This window comes from Stomoxys calcitrans, chromosome 2 (genome assembly GCF_963082655.1).
Source record: "Stomoxys calcitrans chromosome 2, idStoCalc2.1, whole genome shotgun sequence".
Taxonomy (NCBI): domain Eukaryota; kingdom Metazoa; phylum Arthropoda; class Insecta; order Diptera; family Muscidae; genus Stomoxys; species Stomoxys calcitrans.
In genome coordinates this window covers 36,955,387-36,981,574 of record NC_081553.1, presented here as the reverse complement: position 1 = coordinate 36,981,574, position 26,188 = coordinate 36,955,387, and the positions used below count along the sequence as shown (strand labels likewise).

The 26,188-nt window shown below is 37.1% G+C and overlaps 1 protein-coding gene across 1 annotated transcript; it reads right to left on the bottom strand.

Moving 5' to 3' along the window:
* Window positions 1-9,238: 9,238 nt before the first annotated feature.
* On the bottom strand, window positions 9,239-10,491 carry LOC106089318 (protein atonal). The gene has a single exon (XM_013255137.2). The coding sequence runs from the start codon at window positions 10,422-10,424 to the stop codon at window positions 9,354-9,356; it is 1,071 nt and encodes a 356-aa protein (XP_013110591.2). The 5' UTR covers window positions 10,425-10,491; the 3' UTR covers window positions 9,239-9,353.
* Between the last annotated feature and the right edge of the window lie 15,697 nt (window positions 10,492-26,188).

Sequence of the window (26,188 nt, the reverse complement as noted above, 5' to 3'; positions counted from 1 at the left end):
TTTGTATTTTGCCGCCCAGAAACTGTACCTGATCTTTGAGGCTGGGAATGACCCGCGTATAGCCCTAGGTTATCGATCTTTTCGAGCTATATGCATCATAACTGTAAAATGGGGCCACCATTATAGGATCTGGACAACTATTTGGGTTATTACTAACCGCATTGTAAGTTTTTGCTCTTTTTGCCAATGTTCTTCTTTATTTGTGCAAATTTTGGTCCACAGGCAACAAAAGATTCGTGAAGGAGGAAAGCGACCCGCTCCATCTCTGTTAAGGCATTTTTAAGATGAGGTGGAGTAGCCGCTCACCCCTCCCGCTTCTTATGGACGTGGCCGGTTGGGGATTAAAAAATACAGCCGGGATTTCTTGTTCATTCTATAATTCTGGTGTATTTTTTAAACTTTTCCCAAAAATTTCTTGTAGTGTATTATATGTGGACACATTGTCGCCTGATTATTTTAACACTGGCGAACATCATCAAGTTTTTTTTTATTAGCGTCTCTGTTAGACATGATCACTTTATTATTAGCAAAGGTGATCGATTTGGCGCTTCGTGATCAATTTAAGACAACACACCCAAACAATACCAAACGAAACAACACAAAAAAGCAAAAATCCCATAAAACTCTTCAACTGAGATTAGCCGAAAATCCCATCGTAAAAACAAATAAGCCGTCATACCCGTCCTTCAATAAGAGCACAAACCGACAACTCAGACAGCAACCTCCTCATTCGCGAAAAAACCAAAAAAAAAGTGGAAGGTGGTGGCCTTAAGAAGCTTTTCGGTTGCGTTTACGGTTGACCCATTGATGGAGGCATTCATCTACCGTCTCGTACCGCTTGTGTGTGCCAATAATTACACATCAAGTGTTGCTCTGATGATAGCGATGCCCTTTCCTTGCACAAATTAAGTTAAATGTTCTGTCCATTCGTTTGTTTGTTTTCCATTTTGCTGTATTGAATGGAAGATCCTCCGTTTCCTTTTATTTATCTTTTTGTCTGCCACCTTCAAATTTTGGGGGCATCTTAGACAGCAACTTAAAACGGTGTTGCTGACTGTTAAGGCTTTCTTGTCCTCTATGGTCAGACGTTCGTTGTATTGACCTAAACTTAACGCGATCAATAAATGTGTTAAATTCGATTAGTGCAGTTCTTCGTGTATGCGTCTGATGTGATGTTGCAGGAGATCATCCACAGGGGATAAGTCTCTTGGAAATGTGTTTTTTTTTATTTTGTTAACATTATCCTGGTATTACTATGGGATTCATGTCCTCTTGCATTTATTTCATTCATAACTGTTTGCCTTTGGCTGAGAACTGTTTGAGGCACAGTGGGTTAAAACGATTTTTTTGGGAAATAAGCACAATGAGCCAGAAGGACCATGTCATTAATTAAATAAAACTGAAGGGTAGTTTTAACACCATTTCATGATTTTAATACCATTTCCCTTACAAAAGGGTAGTTTAAATACCCTTTACTATCAGAACAATATACCCATTACTGCAAGTAATGTTAGATAAAACAACATTTCCTTCATGAAAGGATGGTTTTAATACCTACATCCAATAAAGCGTAGTTTTAATATCCTTTCTTTCAAGAAAGGGTAGTTTCAGTACCGTTCTTTCCTTCACTGAAGGTAGTTTCTATACCCTTTCCTTGAATTAAGTGTAGCTTTAGCACCCTTTCCTTCAATAAAAGTTAGTTTATTACACTTTCTTTCAGTATAGGGTATTTTTAGTACCGTTCCCTTCAAGAAAGAATAGTTTTAGCACCCTTTCATTCCAGAAAGGGTAGTTTTAGTACCCTTCTCTTCAAGAAAGGGTAGTTTTAGTACACTTTCCATCAAGGAAGGGTAGTCATGGTACCCTTTCCTTTAAGAAATTGTATTTTTTGTACCATTTCCTTGAAGAAAGAGTAGTTGAAGTACCCTTTCATTCAAGAACGCTACTTTTAGGACACTTTCCTTCAAGAAAAGCTTAGTATCCTTTCCTTCAAGAAAGGTTATTTTTAGTATCCTTTCCTTTTTTGAATATTTAAAGAACCCTGCTCTTCAATAAAGTGTAATTTTAGTACCCTTTCCTTCAAGAAAGGGTAGTTTCAATACCCTTTTCAATACCAATTTTAGTTTTAGTACTCTTTCCTTAAAGAAAAGTTAGTTTTTGTACTCTTTCCTTCAAGAAAGTGTAGTTTTAGTACCCTTTCTTTCAATAGAGGGTAGTTTAGTACCCTTTCTTTCAATAAAGGGCAGTTTAGTACCTTTTTCTTTAAGAAAGGGTAGTTTTAGTACCCTATTCTTCAAGAAAGGGTAGTTTTGGTACCCTTTCCTTCAGTAAGGGTAGTTTTAGTGCCCTAACCCTCAAGAAAGGGTAGTTTTGGTTGCCTTCAAAAAGTGTAGTTTTAATACCCTTTCATTCAAGAAAGGGTTTTAGTACCCTTTCCTTCAAGAAAGTGCAGTTTTAGTACCCTTTCTTGCAATAAAGGGTAGTTTAGTACCCTTTCTTTCAATAAAGGGCAGTTTAGTACCTTTAAGAAATGGTAGTTTAGTACCCTTTCTTTCAATAAAGGCCAGTTTAATAGCTTTTCCATTAAGAAAGGGTAGTTTTAGTACCCTTTCCCACAAGAAAGGGTAGTTTAAGTGCCCTTTCCCATAAGAAAGGGTAGTTTAAGTATCCTTTCCTTCAAGAAAGAGTAGTTTCAATACTTGAAGAAAGGGTTGATTCAATACACTTTCCTTAAATAAAGGCAGGTTAAATACCCTTTCCTAAATAAAGGTAGTTTAAGCATCCTTTACTTCAATAATAGGTAGTTTTAGTACCCTTCAGATTAATGAAGGGTAGTTTATTGCACTTTCTTTCAAGAAATGGTAGTTTAAGTACCATTCTCTTCAAGAAAGGGTAATTGTAGTACCCTCTCCTTCAAGAAAGGGTAGTTTAAGTAACATTTACTTCAAGAAATGGTAGTTTTAGTACCCTTGCTTTCAAGAAAGGGTAATTTTGGTACCCTTTCCTTCAATAAAGGGTTGTTTTAGTACCCTTACCTTCAAGAAAGTGTAGTTTAAGTTTCCTTAAAAAATGCTAGTTTATCCTTCAAGAAAGGTTAGTTTTAGTACCCTTTCCAAGTTTTAGTTTTGGTACCCTTTCTTCAAGAAAGGGTAGTTTTGGAACACTTTCCTTCAAGAATATGTAGTTTTAGTACCCTTTCCTTCAAGAAGGATATTTTTACTATGCTTCAAGAAAGGGTGGTTTTAGTTTCTTTCATTTCTTGAAGAAACGGTAGTTTTAGTACACTTTCCTTCAAGCAGGAATAGTTTGAGTACCCTTTCCTTAAATAAAGGGTAGTTGTAGTACCCTTTCGTCCAAAAAGGGTAGTTTTAGTACCATTTCCTACGAAAATGGATAGTTTCAGTATCCTTTCTTCAAGAAAGAGTAGTTTTTGAACACTTTCCTTCAAGATAGGGTAGCTTTTGTACCCTTTCCTTCAAGAAAGGGAACTCTTAATATTCGTCAAGAAAGGTTAGTTTTAGTACCATTTCTAAGGGATGTAGTTTTACACCCCTTACCTTCAAGAAAATGGTAGCTTTGGTACCCTTTCTTTTAATAAAGTGTAATCTTAGTACCCCTCCTTCAAGAAAGTGTAGTTTTAGTACCCTTTTCTTCAAAAGGGGAAGTTTTAGTACCTTTTCCTTCAAAAGAGGCTTGTTTTAGTACCCTTTCCTTCAAGAAAGGATAGATTTAGACCCCTTTCTTTCAAGAAAGGGTAGTTTTAGTACCCCAGGAAAGGGTATTTTCGATAGCCCTTTCATGAAAAAAAAGTATTTTCAGTACTCATTCCTTCAACAGAGTGTTGTTTAATTTTCTTCAAGAAAGAGTAGTTTTAGTACCTTTCAGGTACTAGGGCAGGGCAGTGCTTGTACCCTTTCCTTTGGGAAGGACTAGTTTTTGTTCCCTTGTTTTTGGGGATAAGGTAATCTTAGTACCCTTGCTTTTGAGAAAGTTTTAACGCCCCTTCCTATTAGAAAGTGCTAGTCTACACTTTCTGTAACATCTCAGTATTTCAACATATCTAACCAAAAACTCACTCTTAGCTTGCGCTTCAAGCCACTGTACCTCGCCCCAACAACGTCTACAATATATTGATCGCAGATAGCGTACGGCAGCAAAAACGGCACATAAACTGGCAAAAAAGAGCCACTTCAGCAGGAATATCTTGTCGACGGCAGCCTAAATCCAATTTGTCCGATATGTTGGTAATCGAAAACACCGATCAAAGTGTTGTGAGTGTTGTGAGCGTTGTTCTTGTTGGTTGGTTGTTGTTGGGTCATCCTTTAAAGATGTGTGGCTGTTTTTTATGTGTTAAGGGGATTAATTTGACATCAGTGTCGTGCTTGTTTGAGAATTGCTCAGTTCATGTTTAATCATAAATCCCCCACAAAATTGTGCCCTACAATTGCAGCTGCAAGCGGGGGTCAAAAAATAGATGGATCTCTTACGGTGCTACTAGTATTCACATTAGTAGAGCATATAAACGTAAAGGAAACAAGATAGATAAGCATTTCCGTTGCAGAATCAAGCAATGCATCTGCCAACACTCATACAATTACAAAATCCTTAAAGTCCTTTTTACAGGTCTAACTAAAATTTCTACAAGTTTGTGGCTTAAATACTGACAGTAGGGCATCATTTTGTTTTTTTGACCTGAGTTTTGACTTTTTTTCTTTGGCTCCCCATTATTTAAGTTTGTTTGTTTTTTTGGAACTATTATGTGGGCGTTGTTTTGTTTATTTAACCCCAAACGGACATAATACCTTAAAGCTCTTCTGGATTTAATTCATCTCGATTATTGAGCGTTGATATTCTTAATCACGTATTGGCACAATATCAAGAGATCAAATAAAACAATAATAAAGGAAATTCTCATAATTAACTTTGATCACAGGATTCCGTGTAGAATTGGAAAAAAACATTTTAAACGTTGTATAGTGGGAGGAGTTGCTGTTCATAAAAGGCTATCATAAACCGTGAATTTAATTCGTTCACTCCTATAATTTACTCCTAAAATGTTTAATTTTTAATGTCTTCATTTAAGTTAAATGATTTGAGATGATGTTAGCGGTGGAGGTTACCTAGTGCAGACACCTGCTATAGAAGAAACATTGAAATTATATGGCTTGGTTTTTGATTCAAATACACAAATTTAATTGAAAATTTAAAATTAGGCTTTAATGGGAAACAAATTACATATAAGAATTATGCCAAATTCTATTGGGTTGCCTAAAAAGTAATTGCTGATTTTTTAAAAGAAAGTAAAAGCATTTTTAATAAAACTTAGAATGAACTTTAATCAAATATATAATTGCCATTTTGTTCGATAACCTTTTGCCATCTTCCTGGCAAATTTAGTATTCCACGCTCATAGAACTTCTGGCCTTTATCTGCAAAAAACTGAACCAAGTGCGATTTTATAGCCTCATCATTGCCGAAAGTTTTACCATTTAAGGAGGTCTGCAAAGATCGAAATAAATGGTAGTCTCATGGTGCAAGGTCAGGGCTATATGGTGGATGCACTAAAAGTTCCCAGCCAAGCTCACTCAGTTTTTGGCGAGTGACCAAAGATGTGTGCTGTCTAGCGTTGTCCTGGTGGAATATGACACCTTTACGATTGACCAATTCTGGTCGCTTCTCCTTGATGGCTGTATTCAATTTGTCCAATTGTTGACAGTAAACATCCGAATTAATCGTTTGGTTCCTTGGAAGCAGCTCAAAATATACCACACCCTTCCAATCCCACCAAACAGACAGCATAACCTTCTTTTGGTGGATATCAGCCTTTGAAGTGGTTTGAGCTGGTTCACCATGCTTGGACCATGATCGTTTTCGACTAACGTTGTTGTAAACGATCCATTTTTCATCTCCAGTTATGATTCGTTTTAAAAACGGATCGAATTCATTGCGTTTAAGGTGCATATCATAAGCGTTGATTCGGTTTGTTAAATGAATTTCTTTCAATACATGTGGTACCCATATTAAAATTGACGCCAAACAAACAAATGTAAACAAAATTTCGCGCACTTTTTTTCTAGAGCAAGGTAAAAGTAACAGCTGATAACTGACAGAAGAAAGAATGCAATTACAGAGTCACAAGCCGTTGAAAAAATTTGTCAACGCCGACTATATTACTACTATATTTGTTGAACTGATTTCAATAATGGATCTTAAGTCCCAAAGAGAAGAGTTGAGTTATGAAAGAATATGTCAGAGGGCATTCCCCCTTCCTCTATCCTACCCAAAAAAAGGAATTAAAAATAATATATGAAGGCCCGACCAGGATAGATAGGCTAGGACACAAATAAAAGGTATCTCTTTTTAGGCAAACAAAGAATATTGAATAAGAACTGTTATGCAACTGGAGCTATATCAAGTTATAGTCCGATTCGTACCATAAATAAATGCTGAACATTGTAGAAGTCATTGTGTAATATTTCAGTTCATTCGGATAAGAATCGGGCCTTGTAGGTTTATATGGGAGCTGTATCAAGCTATTGATCGATTCAGACCATATTAAACACGTATGAGAATTGCGCTCTCTAGAGGCTCAAGAAGTCAAGATCTCAGATCAGTTTATATGGCAGCTACATCAGGTTCCATACCTATTTACGCCATACTTAGCACAGTTATTGAAAGTCATAACAAAACAACTCATGCAAAATTTCACCCATATCGTATCAAGAAGTCAAGATTCAAGATCGGTTTATGTGACAGCTATACCAGATTATGAACCGATTTGAATCATTCTTGGCTCAGTTCTTGGAAGTCATAACAAAACACCTCATGCTAAATTTCAGCCAAATCGGATGAGAATGGCGCTCTCTAGAAGCTCAGGAAGTCAAGACCCAAGATCGGTTTATATGACAGCTATGTCAAAACATGGACCGATTTGAACCATGTTTAGCGCAGTTGTTGGAAGTGATACCAAAACACTACGTGTAAAATTTCAGTCAAATCGAACGAGAATTGCGCCCTCTAGAGGCTCAAGAAGTCAAGACCCAAGATCGGTTAATATGGCAGCTATATCAAAACATGGACCAATTTGGCCCATTTACAATCCCAACTGACCTACACTAATCAGAAGTATTTGTGCAAAATTTCAAGCGGCTGGCTTTACTCCTTCGAAAGTTAGCGTCCTTTCGACAGACAGACGGACCAACATGGCTAGATCGACCTTAATTACATAACGATCAAGAATATACATACTTTATGGGGTCTCAGACGCATGTTCCGAGGTGTTACAAACAGAATGACGAAATACGTACACCCCCATTCTATGGCGGAGGGTATAATAACATCGCGTTGTGCAGAAAGGTCTATTGTTAAAGAACTGATTTGTCCCGAAGGACCGATATATCCATTTATAACTCTTTCGGGTGGGAGATAAACCAGGTACTTCACCATTCCAGCTTTATCAGATTCCTACGTAACTCCTAATCTCTTTTTTGACACCATTTTTCCCCTTAACGGGTACATGTCTATTTTTAGAGATTGAGAATATGTACTTATTAGCATTCGGTATTCCGAAGTGACTTGTATTTACTTATTAGAATTTGGTCCAAATAGGAACATATTTCGATATAGCTTCTATGGGGCATAAGGTATGCATTTTTCACCGGATTTTGACGAAAGGTGGTTTACATATATACCAGAGGTGGTGGGTATCCAAAGTTCGGGCCGGCCGAACTTAACACCTTTTTACTTGTTGATCGTCCCGACTTTCTGAGTCGACTCTTTCCGTCCGTCGAAATAACGATAGCGGTCGATCGCGTAAAGCTAGCCACTTGAAATTTTGCACAGATACTTAAAACTGATGTAGGACGTTGGGTATTGCAAATGGGCCATATTGGTTCAGATTTGGATATAGCTCCCATATAAACCGATCCCCCGATTTGACTTATTGAGCCCGTGAAAGCCGCAATTTTTGTCCGATTTGGCTGAAATTTTACACGTGGTGTTCTGTTATGACTTCCAACAACTGTGCCAGGTGCGGTTCGAATCGATCAAGAACTTGATATAGCTCCCATATAAACCGATCTCCCGATATGACTTCTTGAGCCCCTCGAAGCCACAATTGTTGTCCGATTTGGCTGAAATTTTGTACATAGTGTTATATTGTGATTTCCATTAACTGTATCAAGTACGGTTCAAATCGTTCAAGAACTTGATATAGCTCTCATATAAACCGATCTCGCGATTTGACTTCCTGAGCCCCTGGAAGCCGCAATTTTTTTGTCCAATTTGGCTGACATTTTGCATGTGGTGTTCTGTTTTGACTTCCAACAACTGTGTCAAGTATGGACCAAATCGGTCGGGAACCGTCTATAGCTCCCATATAAAGCAATCTCCCGATCTGACTTCTTGGGCCCCTGGAAGCCGCAATTTTTATCCGATTTGACTGAAATTTTGCATGCGGTGTTCTGTTTTGACTTCCAACAACTGTGTTTAGTATGGTCCAAATCTGTCAATAACCTGATATAGCTCCCATATAAACCGATCTCCCGATTTTACTTCTTAAGCCCCTGGAAGCCGCAATTTTAGTACGATTTGGCTGAAATTTTGCATGCAGTGTTATGTTTTGACTTCCAACGATCATCCTAGAACGATATTTACGAAATTGTGGCTAATACAGCCTTAAAAGGCCATATCGATGAAAGATATTTATGGGAGCTATACCTTAAACTTAACCGACTTTGATAAAATTATGCACACATGTTGGGACATTATATAGAAAGTCCTGTGCAAAGACCGGTTAAGATCGGTCCAAAATGATGGCTACTAGATCCTAAAAATTTCATATCGGATGAAAGTTATATATAGGAGCTTTGGAGAAACTTCTTAGAATTGTATACGTTCTTGCTATACGATTTAAAAAAAATCGACCCGGCCTAATGTACACCATTGGGTGATGTGCCATTAACTCATGCGTCTACACGTCTCTATCATTAAAAAAAAACACCTCAAACAAATTTCGTTTAAAAATTCATAAAAAATATATTTGGACTATTTTTTCTCAATAATTTTTACAAAACCTAAAACTTATAACTCTAATAATGTCTTCCGGCGTTTAAATACGAAATGTAATAAAAAAATACTTAAAAAATAAAATTAATTTACAACAACTAAATTAAATTTACTATAAACAAACATTTCTCTCTCTCTCGCTTTCTTTTTCTCTATGTACAGCAAATGTTATATGAGGCAGGCGATTGGTTTTTTTTTCATTAAAAGGTACAAACTTTGGCACGAGCTCAACTCGGTTTTTCACAAAAGGCAAGGGGAATCCACTCTGTTGAAGTTTGGCAAATCACTTAACGCAGCAGATCACCCAGAGCGGCGATATAAGTCTGGGCCATTTGTAGAGTCTCATGTTTGGACAATTGGCGATCATTGCCCAGGCAGGGTAAATATTGACGTAAACGATCAAATGCTTGGTTGAGATTCTGCATGCGGCGACGTTCACGGGCATTGGCGGCCAAACGACGTTTACGCTTTACCACAGGGGAAATTTGTTTGCCGCGACGTCTTTTACCTCCAACTTGGCCCTCAACTGGTGTGTCAGTTTCATGGGGTCCCGAACTCGCGGAGTCGTCTTCACATTCATGGTCGTTGAAGTCAAAGTTGCCACTGGCATCGAAATCTTCTTGGGAGGAACTGTTACCATCATTGCCAAAGAACATGATATTATCATCATCATCCACACTATCCTCAAATAGGCCTCCATGTTCAAAATCCACAAATTGTTGGAAATCATCGGGGTATGCTGCAGTGGCGGGTGCTGAGTCGTTTACCATGATGGGTGCGGGCACTGCTGTTACATTGGAGTTTTGAATTTTGGGTTTCCGATTGTAAGTTCTTTTGGGTTTACTGGGAGCTTTGGCGGTTTTGCAGGTTCCCACATTGGAGGAGCCCATCAGCGGGGTACTCGAGGCGTTTGCTGTAACAGTAGATTCCTCAGCCATAGGTGATAATTGTTGTTGTGGCTGCTGCTGCATGGGTAAAATCTGTTCGGCATTCACCAGGGGATATGATATGGCTGCTTGATGTTGCTGCTGCTGATGATGTTGCACCAAACTGCCTTGGCCATAGATAACACTGAGATCCACAAACTCAGGACTTTCCGAACGATGTGAGGCAGGTGATGAGGTCAGCCAACCATCCGAGGAGGCTTGTTCAAAGGCCAAATATCCTGGGGCTCCCATATAATTGCCCGCGTTGGCAACCAAAACATTGTTAAAGTGCTGGGGCAGATGAGTCTGCTGCATGGGAGTGGGATTGTAGGCAGCCATGGGATTAAAATAGGGCTCACTGGGAGTACCCTTGAAGGTTTGTAAATCCTCAGAGGTTTTGTAGTAGTAACGATACACCTCGTTGGTAGACATTTTTAAGGACGAGTTTAGACGAAACGAACGAACGAAATTTAAACACGTTTGGAGTTCTCTCTTTATTTTTTTTGAAAGCCTTTGCTCTTAGCTACTTATTCCTTGCAACTCAAATGAGTTTCTGTCTTAAACAGAGTCCTGTTGGCGGTATTTATAGCTCTGCTGGCTGTGGTGAATTCAATCTACCACAGCAGCAGGTATAAAACACAGGTAAGACGACTATTGCTTTCCTTTGCATTCCTATGGCCTGTAGCAGCAATAAATTCACACTCCCATGGTGGTGGCACTTCAAAATCTTAATGCTTGTATTGGTGTGCCTGTGTTATTGTGGCCCATCGTCCGTCCATCCTTCGGTATATCCTTGTGTGTGCATGGGCTTGTGTTTTGGCCCTTTAATGTATTGGAATTTTTTTCTTTCTCATCACAGCATTTGTGGTCTCCACCAAGCATCGTTGGCCAGCCAGCACGTGCTGTTTTAGGTACCCCCTTTCCATTTCTTTTGGTTTTATTGCCACTTCTCCACTGAAAACCAATGGCCAATGTTGGCCTCAGTTTCAGCGTGGTGGAATTGTGGTAATCGCCTGAAAGCTATGCTGATTGGTTACTTGGCATCTGGGGTTTTGTTGTTTTTTTTTTTTTTTTTCTTGAATTGAGGTTTCTTGTTGCGAAAAGGGAGAGAGAAAAAATAACAAAAATCTTGTTGTAAATCTTGCACCACAGCAATTTGTGAGAAAAAATTGCTTTGCAAGATTTTTATAGGTCTTCGCCATGCATTGCCTTGATAAGATGGACAGACGAAAAAGATTGATTTTTACAGATGTTTCCAAAGTTTTGCTCATTTTTTCCATATCTTAAACAGAAAGAGCAATATTCCCAAGATTCTGACAATGAATATTGGAGCAATTGCAGCAGATGTCATTAAGACTTTGCAACTTCTCTTGGACTTAGGCCCAAAAAAATTCTCAAGTTTCGAATTGCAATTTGTGAGAAAGAATCCAGAAGAACTGTGCCAACAAATTTTTGAAACTATTTTTTATGGGAATCAGTTAAAGTGCGAAAGGATTTACCAACAATTACAGAAGGATAATCAGCTTCAGCATTTTACATGAAGAGAAGGATACTTTCTCCTATTACCTTTTTAGCCTTTGTTCTGAGTGAATGGCTTAGGTCTGATTTTTCTTTCTTTCTTACTTTTTAAAAGCTCTTTCTTTCCTTATCATTATTTGAGCGGAAAGATAGATATATGAATATCGTTCTTTTAGGTCTTCCATTGATTGGATTGAATTGGTATGGGAGAAAAAGTTTTATTATTTCAAAAAAGTTTCCCCCATTTTTCAGAGCAATAAATGATATTTCGTATTTACCGTTTTCACTCTGGAACCATTAGAGGTTATAGCTTCAGTAGTATTGTTTCTTACATGGCAGCACAACTCCCCATATAGCCATGATTGACAAATTTTCATATTTTGGGACGTGTTTTGAGGGGGTATAATACCTTTTATTTGAGTCCCATATTATCATGATCTCTTATATGCCACTTGGAACGGTTTGGGTTTTAAGGCGACCCCCTTGGTAATTGCACCCAATTTTTAATATTCGATAATCATATTCGTAATCTACTCTCGAACACCTTCCATTGGAGTACCATATTGTCCCGGTCGGTCCACTTTTGATTTTGGGTTTCACTTTTGGTGCGACTTTGGCTTTGGGGCGAAGCCCTTCTTGGATTCAATTTTTGACATCATATTCGTATTCTACTCCTGAATAGCTTTCATTTGAGTTCCATGTTGTCCCGATCGGTTTACTTTGATTTTGTGCGGTCTTTTTTTGCGGTTTTGGGCTTGGGACGGGTCTCTAGGCACTTGGACCCAATTTTAAATATCATATTAATACTCTACTCCCGAATAACTTTCTTCGGAGTACTATATTGTCTCTATCTGTCCACTTTCTATTTTGGGCGGTACTGTTGGGGCGACGCCCTGGATATTAAGATCCAATTTTTGACACCATATTCATATTCTACTCCCGAAAACGTTTCATATAGGTCCAATATTGCCCCGATCGGTCCACTTTTAATTTTGGACGCTACTTTTGGGCTTGGGACGGCTCCCTAAGTACTTGGATCCAACTTTTGGTAGCATATTTACACTCTACTCCCGAATACCTTTCTTTGGAGTCCTATATTGTCTCGATCGGTCCACTTTCTATTTTGGGCGGTACTCTTGGGGCGACGGCCTCGGTATATCGATCAATTTTTGACACCATATTCATATTCTACTCCCGAAAACGTTTCATATAGGTCCAATATTGTCCCGATCGGTCCACTTTGATTTTTGGCGGCTCTTTTGGGCGGCTTTGGGCTTGGGACAGCTCCCTAGGTACTTGGACCCCATTTTAAACATCATATTCGTATTCTATTCCCGAATATCTTTCATTTGAGTCCCATATTGTCCCGATCGGTCTACTTTTAATTTTGGACTCTACTTTTGGGCTTGGGACGACTCCCTAGATACTTGGATCCAACTTTTGGTATCATATTTATACTCTACTCCCGAATACCTTTCTTTGAAGTCCTATATTGTCTCGATCGGTCCACTTTTTATTTTGAGCTGTACTCTTGGGGCGACGTACTTGGATCCAAATTTTGACACCATATTCTTATTCTACTCCCGAAAACCTTTAATTTAGGTCCAATATTGACCCGATCGGTCCACTTTGTGCGGTCTTTTTTGCGGCTTTGGGCTTGGGACGGCTCTCTAGGTACTTGGACCCAATTTTAAATATCATATTAATAATCTACTCCCAAAAACCTTTCATTTGAGTCCCATATATTCCCAATCGGTCCACTTTTGATTTTGGACGTTATTTTTGGTGTGGTTTTGGTCCTGGGGCGGTCTCCTAAGTACTTAGACCCAGTTGTTAATACCATATTCGTATTTAACCTCCGTAGCGCAGAGGTAAGCTTGTCCGCCTGTGACGCTGAACCCCTGGATTCAAATCCTGGCGAGATCATCAGAGACAATTTTCAGTGGTGGTTTTCCCCTCCTAATGCTGGCAACATTTCTGAGGAATTATGCCATGTAAAAACTTCTCTCCCAAAAGATGTCGCACTGCGGCACGCCGTTCGAACTCGGCTATAAAAAGGAGATTCCTCATCATTGATCCTAAAATTTGAATCAGGCTACACTCATTGATATATGAGTAGTTTGCCCCTGTTCCTTAGTGGAATGTTCATGGAAAAAATTTGCAATTTGCAAATCATATTTAACTTCCAAACAAACACCTTTCATTTGCCACCCACATTGTCGCAATTGGTAAATATGTTCTGCTGGTGAGTTTTAGGCGATGGGAAGGCCCTCAGACACTGGAATAATTTTTTATGTGAGATTTGTACTCTACTTTTAAGTACCTTCCATTTGAAATCCATATTGGCCAAAGCGGTACAAGTGTCCTGTTGGGTGGGGTTTTTGTGGGTGGGGGACTTCTCCCGTCATTTTTATGCCAAGTTCGTACTCTACTCTTAAATACCTTTCATTTGACACCCATATAGTCCCAATCGCTATACATGTCCATTCGGGTGGGTTTCGGGATGGGGCATCCCCCCATGTTATTTGACCCCAAAGTTTTATATCAATTTAGTGCTTTTTTATGTACCAATAGGTAGCATACAAATATCGCTTAAATCCGTACACCCATCTCCGAGACCTGGCATTATTGGAAATTGGGGTAAGGGGTAGGACCGCTCTTCGGATATCATCAAATGTAGTACCCTATTTTTACCGGGGGCTCAAACTCTTACATCTATGACAAGTAAAAAGGCGTTAAGTTCGGACGAATCGAACTTTGGATACCCACCACCTCGGGTATACATGCACCTTTCGTCATAATCTGGTGAAAAATTCATAATTTATGCCTCCATAACAGCTATATCGAAATGTGGTCCAATTTGGACCAAATTCGATACGGATATTGAGTGGTCTAATAAGTACAAGTCATTGTTCAGTTTTGTAGAACAAAATATTGGTCTTTTTGGTAGCCATATCCAAATATAAACCGATCTGAACCATATATCACACGGATGTCGAAAAGCCTAACATTAGCCACTATGTCAAATTTCAGCGAAATTGGATTATAAATGTGCCTTTTATGAGGCCAAGACTTTAAATCGAGAGATCGGTCTATATGGCAGCTACATCCAAATCTGAACCGATCTGGGCCAAATTGAAGAAAGCTCTCGAAGGGCCTAACACAACTCACTGTCCCAAGTTTTGAAAAAATCGGACAATAAATGCACATTTTATGGACCCAAAACCTTAACTCGAGAGATCGGGCTATATGGCAGCTATATCCAAATCTGGACCGATCTGGGCCAAATTGCAGAAAGTTGTCGGAGAGACTAACGCAACTCGGACAATAAATGTACCTTTAATGGTCCCAAAATCTTAAGTCGAGCGATCGGACTATATGGCAATTATATCCAAATCTGGACCCATCTGTGCCATATTGCAGAAAGATGTTGAGGGACCTAACACAGCTTACGGTCCCAAATTTCGACGACATCGGACAATAAATGCGCCTTTTATGGGGCCAACACCTTAAATCGAGAGACCGGTCTATATGGCAGCTATATTCAAATCTGGACCGATCTGGGCCAAATTGAAAAGGGATATTAAAGGGTCTATTACGACTCACTGTCCTAAATTTCGACGACATCGGACAATAAGTGCGCCTTTTATGGGTCCAAAATATACCCCCATCCTTTGGTGGTGGGTATAAAAAATGTGTTGACTCTTAAGCCCTTGTAAATTCTTACTCAGATATTGAAATTCTTATTCACTTTAGCTGACATTTTCCATCTGATATTCCGTTGCGTCTTCCAACATCAAGCCAAGTTTGGAGAGAATTGGATTGTAAGCATATAAAAAAAATCATATACAGTCCAAAATAAAATAACCTTAGTAAAAACTCAACCAAATTAGAGATTACAAATTTAAATCAGCACCTTATGATTAGGCAGAAGTGCAATAAAACCCCGACCGGAACATATTCACCCTAGACACGATGACAGGTTGTAGGAGAGAGACTGGAAAAGGTTTAACAAGGATAATTAAGAAGGCGGAAATACCATAACAAGCTTGTGAGATTCTTCAAGTAGACAAGAAATTATAAATAAACCACAAGCCTCTCTAACAGGATTAACAAGTGCTACATATCTATGGCAAAAAATCATTGAGAAATAAAAATTTGCAAAAATCCAAAGGATAAACAAAACCAAATCCGGGTCATGTTTTCACAACTTCCCTCAATGTAGATCAGACCATTGAGTAGGTAAGTAGTGGCTGAATGCATAAAACAAGAACACAGCAGGCTACTGCTCTTTTTTCCATTCTTCTTTAAGCCTTGCAATTTGTTGGAGTTGCAATCTTAACACAAGCATCTTAGACGACAAGAGTATGACGAAGAGCCTTCATAGATCTTTCCGGTTTGTTGTTATCACAATCGCATCATAAACAAGGCCAACATTATGTTGACTACCCACGGAGAAGTAGAAGCATAGAAAGGACATTCATAATAAAACCATATTTGTCCAGTTCTTGTTGATGGATGATTGAGAGAGTGCTAGATAATGAGGCAAAGCATGCTCGGTGATAAGAGATTAACTTTGTGATTACAATTTTGCCGCTAAAACACTTGAAAAGATGGAATGGTGGAACATGGTGAGGGTGAGAGAGAGAGAGAGAGAGAGAATGAGGATAAAACTTATCAATGATCTTGTTACATCGTCACAGTCAAATTATTATTATATCAGTTAAGAGCAGTGTAGCCATATTAATTAAATTTCTTGCCGAGAAAAATATCATCTAAAAACAAGTAAAAAGGTGTTTGGATACCCACCGCCTTGGGTACATATGTAAACCACCTTTCACCAAAATCCGGTGAAAAATGCATATCTTATGCCCCATAGCAGCTTATCGATATATGTTCCGATTTGGACCAAAAACTAATAAGTACAAGTCATTGTTCAATTGTGTAGCTATATCTAAAAATAAACCGATCTGAACCCTAAACGATAGGGATGTCGAAAAGCCGTACATTAGCCACTTTGTCAAATTTCAGCGAAATTTGATTATAAATTCCCCTTTTATGGGACCATGACTTTAAATCAAGATATCGGTCTATATGGCAGCAATATCCAAACCTGGACCGATCTGGGCCAAATTGAAGATAGGCCTAACACAACTCACTGTCCCAAATTTCGGCAAAATCGGACAATAAATGCGCCTTTTATGGCACCCAAATCTTAAATCGAAAGATCGATCTATATGGCAGCTATATCCAAATCTGGACCGATCTGAGCCAAATTGAAGAAAAGTATCAAGGGCCTAACTTAACTCACTGTCCCAAATTTCGGCGACATCGGACAGTAAATGCGCCTTTTATGAGCTCAAATCCTTAAATCGAGAGATCGGTCTATAAGACAGCTATATCCAAATCTGGACCGATCTGGTCCTTCAAATTGAAGAAGGATATCGAGTGGCCTAACACAAGTCATTGTCCCAAATTTCAACAAAATCGGGTAATAAATGTGGCTTTTATGGGCCTAAGACCCTAAATCGGCGGATCGGTCTATAATGGGGCTATATCGAGATATAGGTCATTGGAATAATAAATGGGCCAAATCGTCTCATGTTTAGATATAGTTCCCAAATAAACCGATTACAGTTCTTGAGCCTCCATGTTAGATAGCACCATTGTTATTCCATTTTGCTGAATTTTTTCACGATGGTTTGACCTATGACCTAAGCTCATATATGAACCGATATTCCGATTTAACAGCTTGAGCCTCCATAGGGCCCAATTATTATGAAAACTGTCTCTATGAACTCCAATAGCTGTACAATTTCTATATCCACCACCATAGGGGGTATACTAATCTAGCATTCCGTTTTTAACACCTCGCAATATTAATCTGAACCGATATATAATAAAATTAAATATTTAATATCGTCTTGCTATTCAAAGTCGATCTAACCATGTCCGTCCACCCGTCTATCGAAATATCGATAGCGTTTGAACGAATGAAAATATCAGTTTGAACTTTTGCACTGATACTTATTATTGTATTATGTAGGTCGTTGATGATTGCAAATGGGCCACATGGTTTAATATTTGGATATAGCCCCCATATAAACCGAACCCCAGTTTCAATAGCTTGAACCCCTAGACAACTCAATTTTCATCCGATTTGACTGAAATTTGCCACAAGGAATTCTGTTCTGACTTTCAACTTCAGTGCAGAGTATAATCCGAATCGGTTTGTAAACTGATATCGCTCCCATATAAACCGATTTCCGGATTTGACTTCTTGAGTTGTAGAGACCTCAATTTTCTTCCGATTTGGCTGAAATTTCGCACAAATACTTGTGACTTCCAAATAGAGCTGGCAAACTATCCATAATCGCAACATATACATCACATATATTTCAAACGAAAATAAGAAGGAAAAATTAGGAGATCGATTAATATAGAAGCAATATCAATGCACAGACCGAATAAAACCAAGGTTAATAAAGTCAGTTGTAAGTCATTAGAGAAACCATTGCAGAAATTGTAAGCCTAATCGGATGAAAATTGCGCCCCCTATAGTCGCGATGGATCTACATTCAGTGTCAGATCGCTTATTTTTGTTAAGTTTTGCAAAAAATAACAAAAATAAAATAAAAAATAACAATCGATATTCAGTCAAAAATATCGATAGTGCCATCTATATAATTCCAGCTCTACTTCCAAATCCGTGCCAATTACAGTCTAAGACTGAAATCGCCCCCATATAAACCGACACCCGGATTTGACATCTTGAGCTCCTGTAAGCCTCAATATTCACCTGATTTGCCTTCACTTTGCCCAAGGACGTCTGTTCTGACTTCTGGTATTCGAGCCAATTATGATACGAATCTGTCTATAAACTGATTAAGACCCCATAAAAACCAATCCCCAATTATGACTTCTTGAACCTCTAATTCGACTTCTATTTTGATTTCCAATAACCGTGATCCGGAACCGTATGATCCGGCTCGGTCCATATACGGATATAGCCATATAAACCAAATCCCGGATTTGACTTCTTAATTCAATTTTCATCCGTTTATGACGAAAGTTGGTCCAACGAGTTCCGTTCTATTTTTGGCATCTGTTTTATTATACCCCCCACCATATGAAGGGGGTATACTAATATCGTCACTCCGTTCATAACATCTCGAGATATGCTTCGAAGACCCCATATAGTATATATATTTTTGATCGTCATGACATTTTAAGTCGATTTAGGCATGTCCGTTAGTCTGTCCGTCCTTGAAATTTTGAACAAATACTTCTTATTAGTGTAGGTCGGTTGGGATTGTAAATGAACCATATCGGTCCATGTTTTGATATAGCTGCCATATAAACCGATCTTGGGTCTTGACTTATTAGGCTTTGGTATCACTTGTTAGTGTTTTAGTATCACTTCCAACAACTGTGCTAAGTTTGGTTCAAATCGGTTCATAACCATATAAATCGATCTCCATATTAGACTTCTTGTGGGCGCATTTCTTAACCGATTTGGTTGAAATTTTGCACATATCGTTAAAGAATGACTTCCATAACCTGATATAACTACCATATAAACCGATCTCCCGAATAGATTTCTTGGGCTTCTAGAGGGCACAATTCGTATCCAATTTGATTGAAATTTTACATATGTTGTTTTGGTATGACTCCCAACATCTGTGCTAGGTATGGTCTTATTCGGTTAATAACCTGATGTAGCTGCCATATAAACCGATCTCCCAATATGCCACTCTGAGCCACTGGAGGACGCAATTTTTACTGGATTTGCCCGAAATTTTGGAACTAGTATTTTTCTATGACTTCTAACAGCCATGTCATGCACGATCCATATCGGTCAGTAACTTAATGTAGCCCATATATGAAAATCCCATTCAAAGAACTTGACAAATGGTGGAATTTTAATATGATTCGGCTCGGCCGAACTTAGCTAGCTTTTACTTGTTTTTTTTTTTTTCATTTTCTTTAGATTCCATTGCGGGATATTGTCCGGCTGTAGGCTGTTTTTTTTCAATGTTTCTATTTAAAGAATAAAAGAATAGCACAGCAAAAAACTTTCAAAAGTAGGGCAAAATGTGCGTTGCTGCTAAAAAGCATTTGACCGGCTATACGTATCGCGATTTCTGATTCGCCAAGAATCTTCATCAGCGGAACTTGCCAAATGGATCATGGTGCTCTACATATCAACCCAACTAGAGTAGGTTATAAAGCGCAAATCTGAATTGGAACAAGGCTCCTATAGACGACTTGATTCACAAGCGCAATAGAAAACAAGTAAAATCCTTCCTTATCCAAACTTATCCCACAATACCGATTGCAGCACACAAACACGGCACGGGATAGCTGTGTGCACCACACAAGCTGGAACTTTGAGGTCCGATCTGTGTGGTGTTCTTTGCTGTCACGAGAAGTTTAGCTGAGAGCTAACGGGCGCGCCCACGGTTTGCGGATAGTGGAATGCTCCATACGGAGTATCTGTAATGGCAGTGGCGGAGTGATGGGGTGGCAACGGCTCTTACACAAATACTGAGTGCCTATGATGCTCGATATGACAAAGCGAGTTATTGACGCCTTTAAATAACCAATGACCATTCTGTTCCAGCTGCGATCGGTCCTTTAAACTGGAACGAGCTTGCTCACCTGCAGAAGCTTGACGAAGATCCCCACCTCCACATGAAAATATGGTAACAAAAACAATTTTGATTAATCTATTTGTTCTCTGAGACCATCCTAATGTAGAGGCTAGCATGTCCGCCTATGACGTTGAACGCATGGGTTCGAATCCCGGCGAGACTTAGTGGAATTTTCATGAGCAAAATTTGCAATTTGCATTTGTCCTCTGCACTAAGTTCAGCCATCGTTTTGTTTCATTTTATATAATTTAATTTTATTATTTTATTTTGTTTTTTTTTTTTATTTTATTTTATTTCACTTCATTCCATTTTATTTTATTTTATTTTATTTTATTTTATTTTATTTTATTTTATTTTATTTTATTTTATTTTATTTTATTTTATTTTATTTTATTTTATTTTATTTTATTTTATTTTATTTTATTTTATTTTATTTTATTTTATTTTATTTTATTTTATTTTATTTTATTTTATTTTATTTTATTTTATTTTATTTTATTTTATTTTATTTTATTTTATTTTATTTTATTTTATTTTATTTTATTTTATTTTATTTTATTTTATTTTATTTTATTTTATTTTATTTTATTTTATTTTATTTTATTTTATTTTATTTTGTTTTATTTTATTTTATTTTATTTTATTTTATTTTATTTTATTTTATTTTATTTTATTTTATTTCATTTTATTTTATTTTATTTTATTTTATTTCATTTTATTTTATTTTATTTTATTTTATTTTATTTTATTTTATTTTATTTTATTTCATTTCATTTCATTTCATTTTATTTCATTTCATTTTATTTTATTTTATTTTATTTTATTTTATTTTATTTTATTTTATTTTATTTTATTTTATTTTATTTTATTTTATTTTATTTTATTTTATTTTATTTTATTTTATTTTATTTTATTTTATTTTATTTTATTTTATTTTATTTTATTTTATTTTATTTTATTTTATTTTATTTTATTTTATTTTATTTTATTTTATTTTATTTTATTTTATTTTATTTTATTTTATTTTATTTTATTTTATTTTATTTTATTTTATTTTATTTTATTTTATTTTATTTTATTTTATTTTATTTTATTTTATTTTATTTTATTTTATTTTATTTTATTTTATTTTATTTTATTTTATTTTATTTTATTTTATTTTATTTTATTTTATTTTATTTTATTTTATTTTATTTTATTTTATTTTATTTTATTTTATTTTATTTTATTTTATTTTATTTTATTTTATTTTATTTTACTTTATTTTATTTTATATATTATTTTATTTTATTTTATTTTATTTTATTTTATTTTATTTTATTTTATTTTATTTTATTTTATTTTATTTTATTTTATTTTATTTTATTTTATTTTATTTTATTTTATTTTATTTTATTTTATTTTATTTTATTTAATTTTATTTTATTTTATTTTATTGTATTTTGTCTTTTATTTCTTTTATTTTATTTCAATGCATTTTGTTTTTCCAGTTCTGTTTACTTTCCCGTTATCTCAACAAATACCAATCTGGCAACACTTTATGTGCAGTTTTTCTACAAATTCTAACAAGCCATTTGCTATGGGCATTCTGTTGCCAATACCTCAGGCCTTTATATCACCTCAAAAGATCTTGTTTATGACGTACGCTCTTTTATCGCCCCCTTCGTTGTGTTAGTGCACTAACCAGCTTGGCAAATTCTCAGCCCGTCTAGTCGAATTGTTACGGTACTGTTTGGGTGGACGCCCTCCTTTGATCTTTGTGCCAGAGAGCGAACTGCCCAAAAAAAAAAAACAAAATAACTAGCGCCGGCGCTTCATGCTTGTCCTAGCTTATTATCTCATTTGTACTACGTCATCATTTGGCACACAACTACAGCCGCTCTTTGTCTCTACACTCTACTCTCTTGTCTCTTCAACTCTGTATGGCATTTGATCTGGTAATGATTGCACGCCTAATAAGCGTTGCCACCGCCAAAAAGGTCAATTTATGATTTTATAAATCTATGATTGTTCATTTTTTCCAATAGTGTATTGATTAGGGAAAATATCCTTTTATTCTTTGAAGAATATTAAACAGAAGTGTACTCCCTTCCATGGTTTTCTGTTTCGATTATGATTGTATAATGGATTTGTAATTGTTTTGCGCGTGATTAGGCAGAATTAAGCGGTTCAACTTTAAAAGGCATTGTATGTTGGTGGTCCTTAGCAAGCAAGAAGATATAGTCTTAATGTTAGCGCATTTACAAGTCAGATGGCGCAATGACCACTAAATGTCTTCCCGATACAGCAAATTGTTTCTACACCACTCCACAACCTAATATGAATGCTAGGCACAGTGGGTAAATTTCCACGTGATAACAAAATGTTGGTATGAAAAGGGAAATATTCTCTGAGAGTAGTATCCTTTTCTATCAAAACTTGATTTCACTCACATCTCCAAACTTTATCTACACCACAAACCACATTGGTTTGGAAGAATGATTTCCATTGCCAACCTTTAGCAAAGTGAAACAAATTGGCGACCTAACCAAAATATAAGCGATATCAACTATCTTGTCTTTTATTTCTAACACTTTATTGTGAAGTTCTAAATGATAAGCCTTCCCGTGAAACTCTTGTAAGGCACAGAGAAGGACATCTAAACCGAAACAATTATTTACCAATAAACATTTGGACCATCAACTCAAAAAATACATAGCGACTCCTTATGGTCATCAATAGGCGCAGGTGTAATTGAGAAGACAAGACAAAATGCAAATGCATCCAACTGGTTTACATAAAATTGCAAAAGAAATTCAAATTTATACACAAACATCAACCATAGAGTTTATATTGGCACAACATGCCAAACAATGGCAGAGGGTGAGTTTCGAAAGCGAAATATAATACAAAATGCACTCAGATCCTTTTTGTTTATAATATTCCTTGAAGACTCAAAGTCAGTTTACCGGTCCTCTTGCTTGGCCTCATTCACCTGTGGTGCTGTTATGCCTATAGTTGTATGTAGTGATGTAATGCGGTTTGTTGTGTGACATATTTATCTAATTGCCCATTGTTGCCTATTGACTGTCTCGTTGAGGGTGTAGAGTTTAGCTTACCTTTGTTGACATTAGTTTGGCATCTCTTTCTCTCTCTCTCTCTCTCTCTCTTTATCATCGTTATCTCTTTTTACTTGTGTTTGCCCATTGTTGAAGATTGTCATAAAGATTGTTAATCGTTCATGCCTACAGGTTGTCAATATTCAAGGATCGTTGCACTTTCATCTTTGCGCCTTGTCCCAGCCAGCCATGCTGAGGGTTAAATGTCGCAAATTTGTTGGTTGTCATTTGTGTAATACGCACCGCCATGGCTTTTGTTCTCCTTTGTCTATCATGTCCTTTCTTTGTAGGCCTCTTCTTTTGACAAAATTTTCATTTTGTGGGGAGTGCTGCTACTTGTCGTGCTGCTGTTTGACTTCGTTTTTCTCATCCAACCGCAAAGCCAATGAAGAAGGTATTGCAAGGAGACACCTCAATATTCTGCGACTCCCATCTTTTGTCATTAATTCTGTTGTGCTTCAATAAAATCTAGGCTGTTTGGGAAATCAACGCCTTCAATCGGCTTTGGGTTTTGATATCTAATGTGTGTGTGGTAATTTTCTGGATAGTTTCTCAGAATCAATAAAGAGTTGGTGGTCGATTTGTCTTACCACCTGATCAAGACAAATATGAGAAAATTGTAAATCTTAAAAATTCATGAAGGCCGAACAAGGAGAAGGCAACACTAGTTTCAAATTGTTTTACTATGTGCCACTATAATTTCTTTGACTTTCAAAAATGCAAACATTACTCCTTCAACCGCATCTTGCTATATATACTGCCACACTCAACCAAATTTGTTATTCAAAACAGCAAAATTTTTTGCTAAAACAACAGTTTTTGCCTGCTGAAAATGGGAAAGCAGATAATACTGCTGTTTCAACAAACATAGGGCTGCTGTAGTAGCAAACATTTCTAACTGTTGAAAAGTCTGTTGTTTGCTGAAAATGACTGCTGCTTATTTGTGAAGGGAAAATAGAAGAAATAAGTAAGAGCGGGCAAAGTTCGGCCGGGCCGAATGTTTTATACCCTATACCATGGATCGCATTTGTCGAGTTCTTTGCGCGGTATCTCTTTTTAGGCAAAGAAAGAATAATGGAAAAGTAATGCTATGCTATTGGAGATATATTAAGTTATAGTCCCATTCAGATCATAAGTAAATTGAATGTTGAAGACCATAGTCATAGAAGTCATTGGGTAATATTTCAGCCCATTCGGATAAGAATTGCGCCTTGGAGGGACTCAAGAATCCTATTCGGGAGATATGGGTTTATATGGGAGCTGTATCAGGCTATAGATCGATTAAGACCATATTGGACACGTATGTTGAAGACCGTTGTACAAAATTTCAGCCAAATCGGATAAGAATTGCGCGCTCTAGGGGCTTTAGAAGTCATGATCCCAGATCGGTTTATATGGCAGCTATATCAGGTTATGTATGGATTTGAACCATATTTATCGCTGTTGTTGGAAGTCATAACAAAATACTTCGTGCATAATTTCAGCCAAATCGGATGAGAATTGCGCCCTCTAGATGCTCAATAAGTCAAGACCCAAGATCGGTTTATTTGGCAGCTATATCAGGTTAGGAACCGATTTGAACCATACTAAGCACAGTTGTTGGAAATGATACCAAAACACCACGTGCAAAATCTTAACCAGATTGGATAAGAATTGGCCCTCTAGATGCTCAAGAAGTCAAGACCCAAGATCGGTTTATATGGCAGATGTATGAAAACATGAACCGATTTGGCCCATTTACAATCCCAACTGACCTACACCAAAAAGAAGAATTTGTGCGAAATTTCAAGCGGCTAGCTTTACTCCTTCGAAAGTTGGCGTGCTTTCGACAGACGGACGGGCGGACGGACATGGCTATATCGAATTAAAATGTCATGACGATCAAGAATATATATTTTATGGGGTCTTAGATGCAACCTATGGTGGAGAGTATAAAAATAACAGCCCCCACATCATTTTTATACCCTCCACAATAGGATGGGGGTATACTAATTTCGTCATTCTGTTTGTAACTACTCGATATATTCGTCTGAGACCCCATAAAGTATATCTTTTCTTGATCGTCTTGACATTTTTTGTCGATCTAGCCATGATCGTTCGTCTGTCCAAAGCACGCTAACTTTCGAAGGAGGCCACCGTGGCGCAGAGGTAAGCATGACCACCTATGACGCGGAACGCCTAGATTCGAAACCTGGCGAGACCATCAGAAAAAATTTTCAGCGGTGGTTTTCCCCTCCTAATGTTGGCAATATTTGTGAGGTACTATGCCATGAAAAACTTCTCTCCAAAGAGGTGTCGCACTGCGGCACGCCGTTCGGACTCGGCTATAAAAAGGAGGACCCTAATCTTAGAGCTTAAAATTGAATCGGACTGCACTCATTGAAATGTGAGAAGTTTGCCCCTGTTCCTTAGTGGAATGTTCATGGGCAAAATTTGCATTTGCAAAGTTAGCCGCTTGAAATTTTGCACAAATACTTCTTATTAGTGTGGGTCGGTTGCGATTGCAAATGGGCCAAATCGGTCCATGTTTTGCTATAGTTGCCATATAAACCGATCTTGGGTCTTGACTTCTTGAGCCTCTAGAGTGCGCAATTCTTATCCGATTGGAATGAAATTTTGCATGACGTGTTTCGCTATGACTTTCAACAACTGTGCTAAGTTAGGCTCAAATCGGCAAATAACCTGATATAGCTGCCATATAAACCGATCTTGAATCTTGACTTCCTGAGCCACTAGTGGGCGCAATTCTTATCCGATTTGAATGAAATTTTGCACGAAGTATTTTTCTTATGATATCTAACAACTGTGCCTAGTATAGTTCAAATCGGTTCATAACTTGATATAGCTGTCATATAAACCGATCTGGGGACTTGACTTCTTGAGCTTCTAGAGGGCGCAATTTCTATCCGATTTGGCTGAAATTTTG